The sequence below is a fragment of the Pagrus major genome, chromosome 5, assembly GCF_040436345.1.
Source record: "Pagrus major chromosome 5, Pma_NU_1.0".
In the NCBI taxonomy this organism is placed as follows: Eukaryota; Metazoa; Chordata; class Actinopteri; order Spariformes; family Sparidae; genus Pagrus; species Pagrus major.
This window is the reverse complement of record NC_133219.1, coordinates 39071482-39088522: the sequence shown is the minus strand read 5'-3', so window position 1 is coordinate 39088522 and position 17041 is coordinate 39071482. Positions and strand designations below refer to the sequence as shown.

Sequence of the window (17041 nt, the reverse complement as noted above, 5' to 3'; positions counted from 1 at the left end):
CTGTTCACTCGATGGCTACTAGGATGTTTTTCTCGCCGCTAAACCAAAAAAAAAAAAAAAAGGGATCCACAGTGCAGCATGTCTTATTCTGTCAACGCAAACCAGACTTGTCAATACTCCCACATCCTGGTTGGAAGCACTTCTTCTTCTTCTTCTTCTTCTTCTTCTTCTTCCTCCCAAGCACTGAAGTTAAGCCGACCCCTCCGGGGGCTGACGATGAAGCAGCACGAGAAACAAAAAGGACACGTTTTTTCTCTCGGTTGTCATTTTTTTGGACAAAAGAGGACACATTTGCTCGAAAACGCAGAGGAACTGCCGGCCATACTGTCCTCAAAAAAGAGACTGATTTTCATTATTGCTTAGGAAGTGTCGGTGTATTTAACAGAATTATGGCAGTTTGATTTGATGTTTTTATTGTCAAACACTAAATAATAATCCAGGCTGTGCTTCTTGGGCTTTCCTATGTTTCTAAAGCTATATTAGTGTCTCCATCTACTGTTGATTATACAGATTGCACGTTTTTTTGTTTTGTTTTGTTTTGTTTTTTTGAATTGTGATAAAAAACCGTGCGTATCAGATAAGGGAAACATTTGACATTCAGTGAAACGACAGCACTTTGACGCCGCTGTACACAGACACAATGGACTGAGTCATTCCCCCTCGGCAGGGATGATACTATAAAAGGTACCGCCGCCACACTAACAGCTGTCTCTCAAGGCCCAACAGTACTGTAATCATCTCAACCATGGCTGACTCATATACACAGTATGTTATTTTTAATGCTGAGATTGCTGGTTTGTTTCTTCTGGTCTCAACACGTCCACTCCTCTTCACAGGCACCCCCCTCCCAACCCTTTAAGAAACCGCTTTCACTCGGACTTACAACCAACAACCAACTGGTGCTTCGACACACCTGACTGTAATTCTTCTGTCTTATCGTCGATGGGGGGAAAAAAGCTTTAAGATTTGCTATTTTTCCTTGTAAATACACGCCCCCGCTCCCCTCACCTGTTTTTATTTTTAAAAACGAGGCGTCTGTGCTCATGTGCCATGCCACCTTGGCCACATATGTCTAAGATCTGTATGTGTGCGTGTGTGTGGATGGTAAACCGGAGTCAAGCCAGGAGACTTTCAACCACACATGGTTTAAAGATTAAATGTCGGTAATATTAATCTTCTTAAAAGTTTTCCAAAAAAACTATTGTTGTTTGCCGTTTATGTTCAGTAGACTTCTGGGGAAACGTCCTAAATATTATAAGTATTTGGGTTTTACACTCTTAATTGTGATGTTAAACATTTTGTTTTTAAAAGGTGAGGCTTCATCGGGTGAGCCATACAGTATACTGACCTCCTGTTAGGTCCTATACATATCTCGCAGAATGTAAACAAACTATTGTTCATCAAGAATCCTATAATAGCTGTAACAAAGGGATGAAAAAAAAACGTACCGTACTTGTCATGCGAGGCCATGAAATCTTTTACGTAGATGTATCACTTGAAAGAAAAGAATAAAATTCAAATACAGTGTTTTATTTGACTCGTGTTGGATGTTGGCTCTTGTTTTGTTTTCACTCGGACCTTCATTTGGAGGCACAAAGTTGATGTGTTGATGGCTTCTCTGACTTTTTCTGAAAATTCAGTCATCATCTACTCAACCTCATGCCGATAGAAAGTTTCACACAGTAGCCTCAAACATTTCGGGAGCTTTACAGCAAAACACAGCTGCAGATTTCTCTTACTGAAAGACTGAAGACTGAAAACTGATATTTAATTCCAATTTACTCAAGTATTTCCATTTTCTGCTGCTTTATACTTCCTCTCCACTACATTTATTTAATACATTTTGTTGCTAGTTACTTAATTGTTTAGTGTTACCAATTACCAAACCATTTTATCAGCAATCTGACAGAAAAATCACCAATACAGATAATCAAAAAATGCTGAATATCGGGCCCAATAAACCCCGATAATTGGTCCATAATCCATATGGTCAGTGAAATCCTCACTGGTCACTGGTTCGTAATGTGAAAATGTAATGTAAAACATTTAATCTGCTATTTTAGGCGATGCAACATTTTTAAAAACAACAACCATCTTCTTGCTCAGTGCCGAACCTGAAACATGGATTTTTTTATTTCTTTATTTCATATATTACGTACCTGTTCACATAGTGAACTGAGTCGAAAACAAGCAGCGAAATGACACGTGTGCTTTGCAGAAACTCTATTTACATAAAACCAAATTAGTAAAAAAATAATAATAATAATGTACAAGCCACAATATTTTAGTTAAATATCAGGCAGTGTGCTGATTGTAGATGTCCTAAACAAAACACAGTGATGACATTTGATGTTGAACCTGCAGCAGACGACATGTTGTGTATTTGTCATTGTCTACATGTGTGTAAAAAACTGTAAACTTAACTGGCCGGCGTTTCAGTGTATCTAACTGCAGTGAAGCGTTAATTAAGACTACTGACAGTATCTTAAAGGGGCTCCGTGTAACTTCTGTGTTGAAGCCGCTCTTCAGTTTATGTTGGCGGGCTCCATTTCTAAGCTAACGTTAGCTACTGTCGCTCTGGGACGAGGCACTTGAAGTCACATCGTTTGGACTGTGGAGAGGCGGGTCAGGTCTCACTTTTCACGTTACAATCCTCACGTTACTAATAAAAACAACTAAATAACACATGTAAATTAATAGAAATCGTTGCACAGAGCCCCTTTAAAGTGCTGCGGCTCGTACTTTCAAAATCCTTTAAAAGGATTTGCTTGAAATAACCAGAAACATGTAGCATCTTACAGAACCTGTGTGCGCTCGGGTGAACACAGTCCTAACAACCAGCGCTTGTTTTGAATCTGAAATGTTTGCGTTAGTATTTACATCCATCACATCAACGTTAATCAAAAGCAGTTCAGGGTATTTTTGTGGGTTAAAAAAAACAACACTAAAATCTTAAACTTTTTGCAGTTCCTGAATACTGACAAGTAAAATCCTGTCTTGTGCAATATTCTGTGACAAAACAACACAACAAGTATAAAAAGATATGGCTCACGATCAGGGCCAGAGCGGCGTCTAGTTGCACTAACCCCTCACCCTGTAGTATAAAAAAGTGCCAGGTCATCCCTGTCATAAACACTTCCTCCGTGCATGGCATGCAAGTAACAATTTAAAGTCCACCTCGTCCCTCCTGCTCGCTGCACATCACTGGTACCAACGTGTCGACGTGCTTCTGACAGCACCGCAGGAAGAGAAGCTGCAGAGGAAACAGTCGTGACAGGACGCGCGTGATAAAGAAACTAGTCTCTGCTTCTCTGGATTAGCAGCAGTCGCTCGTTGGAGAAAGTGGACAAGCAAGCGTCCCCTGGTTTGATATCAGGTGGCACCGGGTCACGCGTCAGACCTTTGGTGGCGGTACGGGCCTCAGAGCCTGGAGGACAAAACAAAGACGTTGAGTTTTAAGGAATAATTTGACATTTTTGACATCTAGACTCAACATTTTCAGGTGTGCAAAATATACATACAAGATCTATTGTTGTTAAACTTCTGATTGAATCACATCAGTTTGTCAGTGTCAGAGGACAATGACGTGTTTAATGTGGATCAGCGTTACCTGACGTGCAGCCATGTAGTTCTGGCTCGGGGGTTTCGCTCTGTTCCCCGCTGGAGGAGGTGGAGGTGGAGCTCCTTTGGGTTTTGGCCTCACAACCTAAAAAATGTTAAGTATTGTTAGAAAAATCCACTGAATAAATAAACAATAAATCTCAACTTGACACCTTTTAATACAGTAAATAACAACGCAGTACCTTTGGCACCGACATGGGCGGACCGGGAGGTGGCCCTTTGTTCAGGCGCTGAGCCGGACGATTCACTGCTGACGACTTCATTTGGGTGTGTGTGCTGTTAGATAAAGAGAGATTTAATCTGTTGGCTCAGACGCTTTCAAAGCCACACCAAGACCCGGAACAGGGTGTTGAGGACTCACCTTGGCAAACCAGGACTCTGTCGTTTCTTCCAGACGAACCCAAACACAGCAGCGATGACACCGAGAACCACCAGTGTGACGGTCAGTGCGATGGCGACGGCCACTCCTGCAGAGACAGAACAGACATCGATTTGTTGGATGCAGCAGAGATACAACTTTAATATTATATCCTTTATTGTGTTGATGAGCGACTGCAGGCAGCTCTCACCAGTAGACACAGAACTGAATTCTTCATCCTTGGAGTCGCAGTTAGGAGGCATCCAGCCGGGTTCACACTGACACTCAGCCTTGTGGTTGCACACCTGGAGAAAAGAAATCATCACAACATACATTAAAAACATATGAGCTGCTCTACGAAAGGATGACCCTGAGGTAATCGTATACAGGGTGACACCTAGCACCAGAGGCTACACATAATTTTGTGTTAACTTTGGCGACCCCTGTGGACAAAAGTGGTACGAGCACCACTGCCTCAGAGATTTTGATCTGGTGAGCGAAAGGAAGAAGCTGTTTTTCTGTTTTAAAGACGGCTGTTTGCAGGATGAGGTGTTGCATCTGATGATCTTAAACTGAGACTGTTTCGTAAAGTTCCTTGTAGTACTTTTAGATTAAAAAAAAGATATTAACGAAACTGAACGGAGTGCTGTTGGCTTGTACTTACACCGCGGCCTGAGCATTTTGCTGAACAGTTGACATTTCTGTAAGCTGTCGCCAGATCCACACACTCGTTCTCACTGCACACCTGGAGACAAAAAGGAGAAATGTAGTAGTAGTAGGAGTATTGTGACTGGTGTTACTTTCCTTATGGGTAAAAAAAATCACTCGGTTCCACGTGACCCATTTACAGAATGAGTAACTGTAAACAAAACAAAACGAGCTTTACCTTTCCATCCCCACATTTGGTCCCAGTGTCCACCTGGCCGTAGTCTTTCTCATAGTCCTCAAAGAAAGATGCCTTGCAGTCACCTAACCGGACCATGCGGCCGTAGTTTGGGTTCTCGTTGCCGTTGTGGCAGAACAGCTTCCCACAAAAAACGTCTCTGCAAGGGCCGAGAGAGTGAAGATAGTTCAGAGCCAGTAATCCAACTGGTTTTACAGAAAAACATTTATTCTAACACAGACTATAGTTCAGTACTGGCAGAGACTCACTCTCGCTGGCAGGGGATCCAGCGGTCGTTTGCGGGACGTTTGCAGAAGGCGTAGTAGGTTCCTCTGGTGTTCTGATCATAGCAGGACGGACGGGCCTCTATAGCGCCTGGCGACAGGAGATGATCACATCAGCATCTTGTGGCTCCTATATAATCATGGTTTACAGTATCCTTTAACAAAGCAGCATCATGTACAGTGACACTCACCTGACCCGTACATCTTGACACACTGGTTGGGCCTCTGTGGACACTGGCCGTTGTGGCAGTATCCTCGGCCTCCGTCACACTGGAGGCCGTTCACGGCGAACACATCCTCGGGACAGTCGGTGCTCTTCCCGTCACAGTACTCCGCCAGATCGCAGTCGTCCTGCTTCCTGCGGCACTCCTTGGACCGAGGTGAAATCTGTGCACATTCAGACAGATTACACGTCATGTAATCGAGTATGTAATGCCCTTTATAGGTATATTTAAAGGGCTATAAAACTACCTCAGGGTGAGATTTGTGTCAAAGAACTGTTTAAAGTTAAAGTTTCCTACACTTTGAGCAGAAAGTCAGTGAATTACATAAACGTACGTCCATTTTACATCTTAACAGTACAAAAAGTGTTTGCTTTTGGCCGTAAACACCATTAAGTTTCAGTTTTTTTCACTTCGAGGGGAAGAATTACACTTTCTGTCCACTGGGAGGCAGCGGAAACAAGTTTTGAACCCAACACTGACACATCACAACCTTTTAAAGGAACATTATGTAGTTTTTGGGGAAGAAATGTTGACCAGAAGAGAAAGATCTTCATTTTTTCTGCCTAAACAAACTAAATTAACAAACTCTCTTTGTTCTTATGACTGAATAAACTGAATAAACGACACAGTTTCATACTGTTTTACTTGGTTTATATGTGGCGGGCCCTGCCACCTTTTCTAGCTTTGGAAAAAATAAACCGTGACCGTGAAAACAATATTTACTTGAGAGCAAATTCAAATATTTGTAATACCTTAGATGTCCACTAGAGGACAGGAGCAGATTAAATCATTCATCGAGGGAAATCAACATTTGCACAAAGCTCATCAGAGCAGCTTCACTCACCTTACAGTTGTCGCAGCACTCGCCCTCTCCACACTGAGCTCCCTCCTTCATGGCGCAGGTGGTGGCGTTGCAGCATGGGTTGGTGCACTCCTGTAACGACGACACAGAGCTCGTTAATCAGACTGTTAATCCTTCAGTGTTTCTGAAATTTTAAATACCACTTAATTTAGATCTTTGTCCTGTTTATACAACAGTTTCAATATTTAACGAGATATTAAAGGAGTTCAAATCTTCAGAAAGAAAAGTCACACAGATTTTGTTTTTCTCCTGAAATGTTTTTTCCAAGTTTTCACGGATGGAAAAAATTAAGATAGAAAGATTACTTCAACTTTTTCCCCACCAGATGGAAGTCATGAACACAGAGGAGACAATAATTTAGATCACATTAAGATAACGGATCACCAGGATTGTCCCTCAGGGCTTCCGTACAGTCCCAATGATTTCACAGGGAATCCGCCCCAGTCACAGGATTAATATCATCCACAGAAAAAGACAATCTTTTTGCTGATGTAGGTCAAACAGAGGCATCAGTTATAACATGAGGCTGTTTTATAAGTTAAAAACTCCTTGTGACTCGTTCAAATATCTTCTTCTCTTTACTCCTCGGGATGGAAATAAATATGTTGCTGCTTGTCAAACAGACTAATTCACATGAAACCTCTGGGCTCAAAAACAAACTGGGAGAGACAAGATGAGACAAAGAAACAAGTTGATGAGTCTGACTCTGAGAAATCAGTGGCCTCGAGGCAAAACTGTCAGACGTGAACACACACGGATTAAAATCTTAAAACAAATACTTTTGACTCAGTGTGTTCTCAGTCTGCTCGTGTGCCTGGTTTACCTCCACTGAGCCGCAGTCACACTGCTCTCCTTTCTCCAGAAACCCGTTGCCACAGACTGCAGGAGCGACCAGGCCTCTGAGGTCCGGTTTGTCCAGCAGGCAGCTCGGGCTGCGACCCGTCAGGTACTTCTCGTAGTTGCTGCCGCTGCAGCTGCTGAAGGTTCGAGGGATGTTCCAGCTGAGGGAACACAAACATGTTGTCATCGTTACCTCCACAGTCATATCCCCTGAATAATTACACAAATATTTTTTAATGCAGTGATTTCTCGTCTGCTTCTTCTTCAACAAATCTCCCCACAAAATCTGAAGTGATGAATGAATTCACAGCAGATGGTTTACTGACACCTGTGTGAGTCACATTAATGACTCTGTAATACACTGTTTCATTAAGTGAGACAGAACAATGTGTTTCTCAGAGACAGATTAAGAGTCACTTCCCTCACTGAGGCTCACGTCGGTGGTGAAACCGGTTATGATTTTCCTCTTTCTCCATCTGAGATTAAACTCTTTAAATGAACAGCCGATTACTGTCTCCATGTACCAGAAATTCAATATCAGTGTCCAATATCCAGCATTTACATTTAAGATTGTATAAGATCTCTGTCATAGAGAGGCAACGTGCAGCAAAGGCTTTAATGAGCTGCTGATCACTGACAGCAGACTGAAACATGAAAAAAGTGTGACACACTGACTCCATATGCAGTTTCCTTTAATCAAAACAAAAAGATCCCGACTCACTGAAACACGGGCACTCATGTTATACAGGACACGCCTTAGTTACACTGTGATTGATCGTCTGATCCCGGCCTGATGTTGGAGGTTGATTATCTGATCTGGCCTATAAAACATGACTGCATCACTTCATGTATAAAATCTGTCATTGCGTGCTTGTAGTCAGTTTCACTGACAGACTCTGTCTCCCTTCCCTTTATCTTCACCTCTGTACTGTCTCTTCTTACCTGAGTGCTGCGGCCATGATGCAGCTGTCCCCGGAACAAGCACAGCGACTGGAGTCATCGTGGTCCATGCCGAGGTTGTGGCCCATCTCATGAGCCAGTGTGGCTCCCACTGCGATGGCCCGGTCATTGTGATCCTGAGAAGTCACAACAAACCAGTTATACGAGCGGATCTCTTTAAATAAAGTTTGTTTAAAGGTCCAGTGTGTCACATTTTCAGTGGAAGCTTCAGCAGCAGTCTCGAGGGATCAGATTGCAGGGCAACAAAAACACAACGATCCTCAGTTTCAGGTGACTATTCATGAATGAAAACACAGTCATGAATATTATATTATCTTACATTTACTAAAATCTACACCTTTAAACCGAGCATGTGCACCGAGGTTGTCTGCTCACTCGTTTCCTGTTCTCTGACTGTAACTTTGAGTTTGTTTTGTTTATGGCGAGAAAGTTCCTCTTATTCCCGCGGCACAGTCTAGACATGTGCTGCACTACAGTGGAAGAGTTTAAAAAATCAGAAGCTGAGAAAAGTTGCACTTCCCCTTTAAAAGAAAAGATACGAAAGGGTTGGATTTGGTCGACAAACAATGACATTTAAAGATGGATTAATGATTGTTCCCCTACACTTAAATAAATATACGGATGAAGCTGGTGTGAATGTTTTTGCAAGTATTGGAGACTATTTTAATTTGACCTGATGGTGCAGCTAAAATTATTACAGTTCTTGAGGGACATGATTTTGAAAGCTAAACGTCTTCCAGCGTCTCTCGCTCACCTTTATTTTGTTTATTGTGCGTGGCCGGTCTCACAACCTTAACTGTGCTCAGCTCACACAACACAGATTTCAGTAAATAAGTTTATCTCCAATACTCCTGTCATCCACAGTCCAGCAGGGGGTGCTGCACCTCACTCCCAACACCTGAGTTTTAAACCCCTCTGTATTGATCGCAGTGGACTCAGATCAGCTGTGTGCAGGCTGTTGGAGACTGGCTCCTAATTAATGAGTGAAAGCAGCCCTGGTCGTTCCCCTCTCAGCCAATCAGGGTGTGACGATGGCCCTTTTTGTGAAGGCTTAAGAGAGGTGGGGAATGACACCCGGGCCAGACTTCTGGTTCTGTCCTTGACTCACTGCAGACCTCATCCCAACAGACTGTCAGCCAGAAACTCTGCTCTGTTGAGATTTCTTTCTTGTTGAGGGAAGTTGTTTGTGTGCTGAGTGACCAGTGAAAGTCTCCCTTCAATTAGTCTGCCTGCATCTGGGCCGGGCTTATTTGTACAAGTGTGTTGCTCACGTTTCAAACAGCCCGACGCCTGCAGGTTTTCTTTTGTTTGCTCTTCTTAACTGAACCTTCACACCTTCAGTTTTCCCATGTTTATGTCATTGAGGACTTGAGAGGTTGTAAAAGCAGATTTCAGTTTCATTATTATCCCCAGAGGAGGCCTTTGTTTTGGATCCAAGCATATGGCATTCCCTGTTAACTGGTTTGACTGGTTTGTAAGCACTTTACTGCCAGTACCGCCACAGTACTCTGCGACGGGACGACATCTCACCTGTACTACTCCAACAGAGTGACCCGAGCAAAGCGTCCCGATGAAAGCCAGTCCGACGGTCGCTCCTTCAAAGTCGATACCGCTGAAAGACAAAGAACGTCGACATGTGAAACACTTTTTACGACTTCATCTCAAATCACAGATTGTTGATTTCGTTGAGATATATTTTCTTTGACGCAGCTCTTGTAAACCAACCGTGACATTCAAATACACGTTTGTTGATTCAGCTTGATTCAGTGATACGGGCCTGAACAGAACTGAAATTCAAATTTGATAAAATCTGACCGCTTCGTTTCCTGGTTGGCCTGTCGCCGTACAGGCTCGTCTGTACGGCGACACATTTCAGTTTGAAACACAAACAAACTTTATCTGTGACAGCAAATGTGTGAGGATTAAAGTGTGATGTGGAAACTTTCAGTGGCTGTACAGTTCCAAGTTTAAACTTGTGAAACAGGACCGATTGTGTTTTGGATAAAAACCAGAACTTGCAACTTCCTTTTTATTCAACAAGAAATATCAACTGAGATCGAGAACGCTGGATTTTTAACGCTAAAGCCTGACGCCGGTTTAACTCTTCCAAGAGCAACAACACTGAATGAGAAATAATAAAATAATAAATAATAACAGTGAGTAAGAGTCAGAAAAATACATTTAAAGGGGCACTACGTAGTTTTGGGGAAGAAATTCAAACTCAGAATTTTAATATTTCTAATATAAATTAGGTAATAATACAAACTTTTTTCCATGAGTGAATAAACAAGCTGTTCTCAGAGGAAAATAAGGTCCCAGAACACTGTTTGAAGCTAGAAAGGTGGCAGGGTCCGCCACATATAAACAAAGTAAAAGAGTATGGGTACGGTGGCACAGTATAACGGCATGGAAGTCTGAACAAATGCAGGACTTTCATCCGGGAGAAAAGCGTTCATGTCCTGTGTGAAGCTAAAAGTCGATGGTGAACTGACTCACCTAACTTTGCGTAATGTATCTTTTTTATAAATCGAAGTAACTTGTTGCCTAAACGTAACCAAACTGCGACCGTTAGGGTCATTACCGTCTGGCAAAAGATACAGAAGTATCCGCTGCTGAACCAACAGACCACAGAGCAGCTTCACCGTCAGAAACCGGTCACCTGATGATGGACCTTCTCTGTAAAGTCGAGCTATTCGTGATGCAGGTCGATGAGTCGATGGTTGAACACGGGCCGTTCGTACCTGATGAGATGTGCGTTGTCGTGCTTCGTCCTTTTCACCAGCACCGAGTTCCTCCACTTCATGAAAGCGTCCAGGTTTGCTCCAGCCGGCGGCGTCACGGAGATCATGTCACGATTGGTCCAGATCTCTAACCCCACCAGAGCGACGAAGGTCCTCAGGGGTTTGTACGCCTGCACAAAACAAACCATGTTATCTGGGCTATTAATTCAAATACAGACGTTACAAGAACAAGACTGGATATTGTCACAACACTCAGGCGTAGATCAGCTGGCAGTTTGTGTCATTTTTTGTGCGTTGACTCACCAGGTTGACAAAGTTGACGATTTCAAACATCCTCTTTCTCATCTCCGTCTGATCTCTCTTCATCTTCACATACTGGAACGACATGATGTCATGTCAGATCCTAATTCTCAGCAGATGATTAATTCAAAACTTCCCACATGATTTTGTAAAATAACTGTCCTGTGTGTGATTTTTATCAAAACTAGGTCAGAAAGCACCAAAACGGTTCTGCTTGCTTATCACAGTTACAAGCAACAGCCGGACAAGTCAGTTCATGCCACAGAAACTCAGGAATCTGTCACGTGTTTGTGTTTGTCTTACCGCCCGGTTATCAGCCACGAGGAAGAGCTCGATGTATTTCTGTTGATGGAGGATAGAGATCCCCTGGAGAAGGAAAAACAAAGCAGATAAAGCACCTTTAACATCACATAGTCCTATAACATAAAAATGTGCACGGTGTAATAAAAGCTTTGGGTGTTTTACTGCTGATCTGGAGCGGCTGCGGCTTGTTGGGGGTTCATAGTCTTCGTTCCAGCTGGTGTTGGTGACGCCACACACGGCAGGCGTCGTGGAGTTCGTGTCTTTGAAAGTCATCACTGCGTGATCGTCCTCATCGCCACCAGACAGCGGCTCGATCAGGTACCTCTGTGCAGACGTTCTGAAGTAACCCCTAAACCACCAGGCAGGATTAAATACACCGAGTCACACCTCAGTACGAAGCCCTGAGGGCCAAGTGATGATTTTTTTATGTCTGATTCAAACTATTTTCTCTCCTGTGTTTGACTTGACTTGAGATCAGGATGATCTTTCTAAGTTCCTTTATTTTTTTTTCAAACGATTTTTTTTCCAGCAGAACAATTTTTTGGTGTGTGTGTGAAATAGAGTGAAAACAATAATGTTACATTTCTTTTTCCACAGATGCAAAGAAATTAAAGAACTTAGAAAGATCCTGGCAAAACTTTTTTTCTCCCACCAGAAACACAGGAGAGAAAAGACTTTAGATCAGATTTACAAAAATGAATCACCAGGAGAAAAACAGCAGGACAGGTAAGCTACCTGACAAATACTGCACTTCAACTGGGAATACAAAGATTTCTTCTTCTAATTTGTACTTTTGTCTGTGATCTGAGGTGTGATAGTAGCATTGATAAACCTTAATATGAATTATGAGCTAGAATAAGTGGCTAACTTTAGATCTCTTTATGACTATAATCAGACTTTTTATGTTAGATAAAGTTATGCTACCTGCTCAGACAAGCTTGGTGATTAAGTGTTGACGACAGGTGAACATTTTGGAGTTGGTGGAGACCAAAACAGAGCTAAAAGGAGGGTGAATTACAATGTCCAGGTTGATAGAAACACAAGTCGATGTATCTGCTTAATGTGTGAGGTACATTAAGTGATAAACAGTGATTATAAAGCTTTATCAGTGTTGGACTCTTGGATGATTTCGGGACATTTGAATGAAAAGTTCAGTCACAGAGACGATTGTTCGGGGGCTCACCTGAGTCCGTCACACGTGCTGATGCTAACAGACGATCCGCTGTCATTCACGATCTTCCCGTGATAGTAGCAGTGATCCTGAAGAGGACATGAACATGATGACTGGGGTTGTCAAGCTATTCTTTGGATCTGTTTATGTTTTACTCTCGTATTATTGTTGTTGAAGAGTCGGAGAATGAAATGTTGAAGTTAGTTATTGTAAAAGCTGAATGACAAATCATATCCTCTGTTTGAGGAACTGAAAATCCAAATACTTACAATGTCATTTGGAGCGGCGGTGACTTGTGTCCCGTCTTCTTTGTAATATGTCTCCGTGTAGTCTTTGGTGAGTAATTCACTGGTGATGAAAAAATAAAATGACCGTCATCTCATCCTGTGTCGCATCATGTAATCATTGTAACACACGTTCTTACAGGCGCTGATTCATCACACTTATTCTCAGGACGTGGGAAAAACACAACCAATGCTCTTGTTGAAATTCACATTTGTTTGCACCAGTTTAATAGAGTTAATGTGTAATAATGGGAAGTCGACGTTGATCAAAAGTGAAAATCAATGCATGAAAACCACACAAAACAAAGAAGTAAAACCAGGAAGTTCTCTTTAAGAATTGGCTCAACTCTTTGTGGTGACAGCACCGACTTTGTCTCTGGCATCAAGACACAATAAACCAGCAACACTGGAGGTATTCATGTCTCTAATGTGGACTCAATATTTTTAGAAATGACCTTGAAAGTTGACTCTATAACCAGCATGCGTCGGTCTTTTTGTCTCATTGCCTCACACCTCACAGGGAAATTACTTTTAAGGAAGTGAAAACTTACTTATTCTTTTCTAGTTGCATTTCAATGTCTCTTCCTCCCACCGTCATTGCATACTTAATGGTCTGTGGCCTGACATTCTGCGTAAAAGAAAGATGTGGAGAAAATTGTGGTTTCAGTGATTCACGCTTGTTCTTGAGAACAGAACTCGGGAAACAACAGGAATTAATCTCGAAAAATGTACCTCTGTTTGCCTTTTTCTGACTGTGTGAAGTCTGACAGGTCGAACCACCTCGTAGTCCTCCACCTCTTCGAAGTCACGACCGTGGCTCTCTGCAGAGACACAACATGCATCATATGACTTTGTGATAAGAAAGTAAATTTTTATAGGGCAGAAATAAAATAAAGTGCAGAGGCGTTAAAAGTCCTGATGCCTGACCTGCAAACGAAGCATTATACGAGAGTAAAGGAGCACAGTAGTGCACCTTTTTTATGTTTTAGTAGTTCAGTAGGTTGTCAGTTTGATTCCCGTGAACACCCTCCAGCCTGGGTTCAAACGGTCATGAGTGAAATCATCACGTCGTCTCAGGGAAACATTTGTTATTCTTTGTAACAGGAAGCAGATAATCAGTGGATCTTTTAAAGGCGTCATTTTTAAGAGCCAACTTAACCACACTAAAAGTCCCCCGCGCTTCTCTAGAAAAAGCAAGTCAAAGTCTATTTGTGTACCGTGTTTTAAATTAACCACAGAGCTATATTTGGCTGCAGAGACCAGCTGCTATCGGCTGTGTAGCTCAGTTAGCTGTGGAGCTAGCGGCCTTATCTGCTGACTGGTTAGCAAACTCAAAAAAACACAAACAAAAGATCCTTCAGATGAAAATTAGTTGTAGAATAACTCACTCCCAGCAGATTAGATATAAGATTAGTGTTGGTGAACTATTTTTCGTGCCCTCTGGTGTTTCTGGCTGCAGCTCGGCACTTGGGCAACCATCCTTTACGGTAATTATGGGGATTTTCTACTGAGTCTGTTCACCGACCCGTGACACATTAATATGAAGTGTTTAGAGTATCAACACGGCACCTGGAGCTCCGTCACGGCCACTAGCTATCAGTGAAGGGGTGTTGTGATAACCTTATATTCCTTATCAGCAGGAACACACACGGCTTTGTGAGCAGGAGAAAGTTTGTCTTTGTATCCAATCGTGAACTTAAACGCCGTGTTTTGGTTGTACGATGACCCAACAAGGGTGTAATTTCCTCTGAGGATGAGGATGAAGGGGACATACGCTTCTCAAACTCCTCTTCTGTCTGTTAACTTTCTCACTTTCTCTCTGGTCATTGTTCTCTTACTGTCCTGCCACCGGGAGGTCAGACATGACGGGATCTGTGCTGATAAAAAATATTCATATCCGTCTGAGTCATCTTTCAGTAATCATGATGTACTCAGGGTCAGCGTGAGTAATTTGCAAGTTTAGTTCCCAGAGTTTGGTCTGACAGGCTACAGATATTGTGCTGTGACTTGTTGGTGAAGGTGGTTGGTAATATCTCCACTCTCCACTCATCAGGGCTGAAAAAAGTTTAACCTCCTTCTCGGCATGTTCCCATTTTCACTCAAAAGTCTATAACTCTGACTAAGTGTGATGTCATGAAGTCACAGAATTAACGGCGGGACACCTAACGAGGCGTTTCAGGAGCAGTGTTTTCTGTGGGAGAGGGGAGCTTCTTTGACCTTTTTTTAACTTTGACGATGTTGTACATGCACAAGTTCAACATATCAGACATTTAGATTTTTTGTTATACTCTCACTAATATGGAAAATGCAAAGTTTGTAGTCCTAAAACCCGGAAATCAGTTAGCATGTTGGCGCTTCCTGTTACCTCGTCTCAAAGTCTGTGAGTTTTTTAATGTGTTTTCAGTTAAATGTCTGAAATAAAGTCGGTTGTTACCACAGGCTGAAGATATTTACACGTTTTGTTCTACGACATAAAACTCTTACTGTGCGTTTAAAAACGGTTAGCAGTTGCTAACAAGACTACAGAGGTTGTCGGGACATTAAACGTCCTCACAGCGAACACGGAGACTCATCTACTCACTAGTCCGTCTTTACCGCCCAACTTTAGTTACAAACTATTCTAACTCTGACTTTACAACTTGTGCATTGATCAGTTTATAGAAAACATGTATAGTAATTGTGTAGTAAGACGCTCAGTGGTTGTGACGTGTAAGTCGTGTGACCGTGATGTCGTCTGTTTATAGCCTAACATTAGCTTTTTACTGCTACACATTTAATTTACAAGTGGTGTTCATCTGTGAAGATCTTATTACACAAGTCCTACTTAACGGTTTGAAGATTTCATCACTTCCTCATTTTGACATCTGTACATGTAATCTCTGAATTTAAGGACTTCTCACAGTTGTCTCACCAATGCAAATAAACTGTTAACCCAAGACGGTAGTTTCCATCCAGCGAAATCAGCTTGCAAAGGAAATGACTAAGCCCCTCTGAGTCACGGTCACCTGTCGGCCAGGTACGCCGTGGTACCTTTAGAGGGTGGTGACAGCGCCTAGCCCTGACACAACCTGTGTCACAACATCTGCGCTGCGTTCCCACTTATTTGCACGTCTTATAAAGCAGTATTAGACACCAACGAGTGTTACAGTGCAGTGTATCAACAGCAGTTGTGTCACTCCTGAGCAGGACGTTACACCAGGCAGGATTAAGGCCCCCGCAGTCCCTCCTTTCTAATCATATGTTGCTCAAGTAAATACGTTAGGTCAAGTGGACATTTTGTCACAGCATGTTTCATTATCACTGATGTAGACATGGTCAACTCAGTCAGCAGATCAACCATATGTTTATGTGGAGACGGATATCATCCAGTGGCCTAAAACTGATGGAAGAAACACGAGTATAGTGTTTAAAGTCTTTAAAGAACACCCACATTTATTTTATCTATGATGCAGTATATCAATCATACCTGGTCAGGTGTTTTAAAGCACCTTTTTTTCACATTTATGCCCAGAAGCAGTAAACTCACAGGTAAAGTAGAGTGCTGTGGATAAAGCTAGGCTTTAGTTATTAATTAGCCACTGTGCTGAATGGAGGTAACAGTATCCAGCGACTTACCTGAGGGCTTGAGCGAGGCATTTAGGATGAGGACCCACAATAGGAGTGTTGGCGTCATTGTCCGAGTGCAGACAGTCCCTGTAACAGAGCAGATCGGTGCTCTGATCAGGCTTTATGCTGTCTACCTGCACGCTGCAGTTGCTGCACTTGAGAGGCCACGCCTTCGCTGCCCCCCTGGACCTGTCACAGCTACTTCCTCATTGACAGCAGAGTTTCAGCACGCTCAAGACCGGCCTGAGCACGCCCCTGCTTCTCTTAAGGAATGCAGGAAGAATACCGCCGACAGTGTTGTGGTCACAGCTTAGCTTTGCAGTCTCATGACATACTTCCATGTCTTTACACTCATCAGAAGTCATTTAGATGAATAGACAAGATGCATTTTCTGACGGTAAATTTCCTACCTTTTGATGAAATTTTAGCCGAGCAGTTTGACTCATCCTGTTGTGGCTGACTGACTCACACTTCTCGAGCCATATTGTAATTTCCACATGCATCACAAACGTCACGCTGCTGTCACCGCATCATAAAGTTTCACAACATTTTGCCAAATAAAGACACAAAAAGCTCCCTGCAGCGGTGCAGAAGCTCGTCCCCC

The 17041-nt window shown here is 42.6% G+C and overlaps 1 protein-coding gene across 1 annotated transcript; it reads right to left on the bottom strand.

Moving 5' to 3' along the window:
• Window positions 1-2110: 2110 nt before the first annotated feature.
• adam28 (ADAM metallopeptidase domain 28) lies at window positions 2111-16595 on the bottom strand. Its single transcript, XM_073465931.1, has 22 exons — window positions 16447-16595; window positions 13564-13652; window positions 13383-13459; window positions 12817-12895; window positions 12560-12636; window positions 11539-11725; window positions 11377-11439; window positions 11077-11148; window positions 10774-10943; window positions 9563-9644; window positions 8015-8148; window positions 7056-7233; window positions 6215-6304; window positions 5338-5533; window positions 5132-5237; window positions 4866-5022; window positions 4644-4724; window positions 4191-4284; window positions 3983-4088; window positions 3804-3897; window positions 3611-3706; window positions 2111-3427 (listed from the first exon to the last, which is right to left on the bottom strand). The coding sequence occupies exons 1-22, from the start codon at window positions 16502-16504 to the stop codon at window positions 3395-3397; spliced, it is 2319 nt and encodes a 772-aa protein (XP_073322032.1). The 5' UTR covers window positions 16505-16595; the 3' UTR covers window positions 2111-3394.
• Between the last annotated feature and the right edge of the window lie 446 nt (window positions 16596-17041).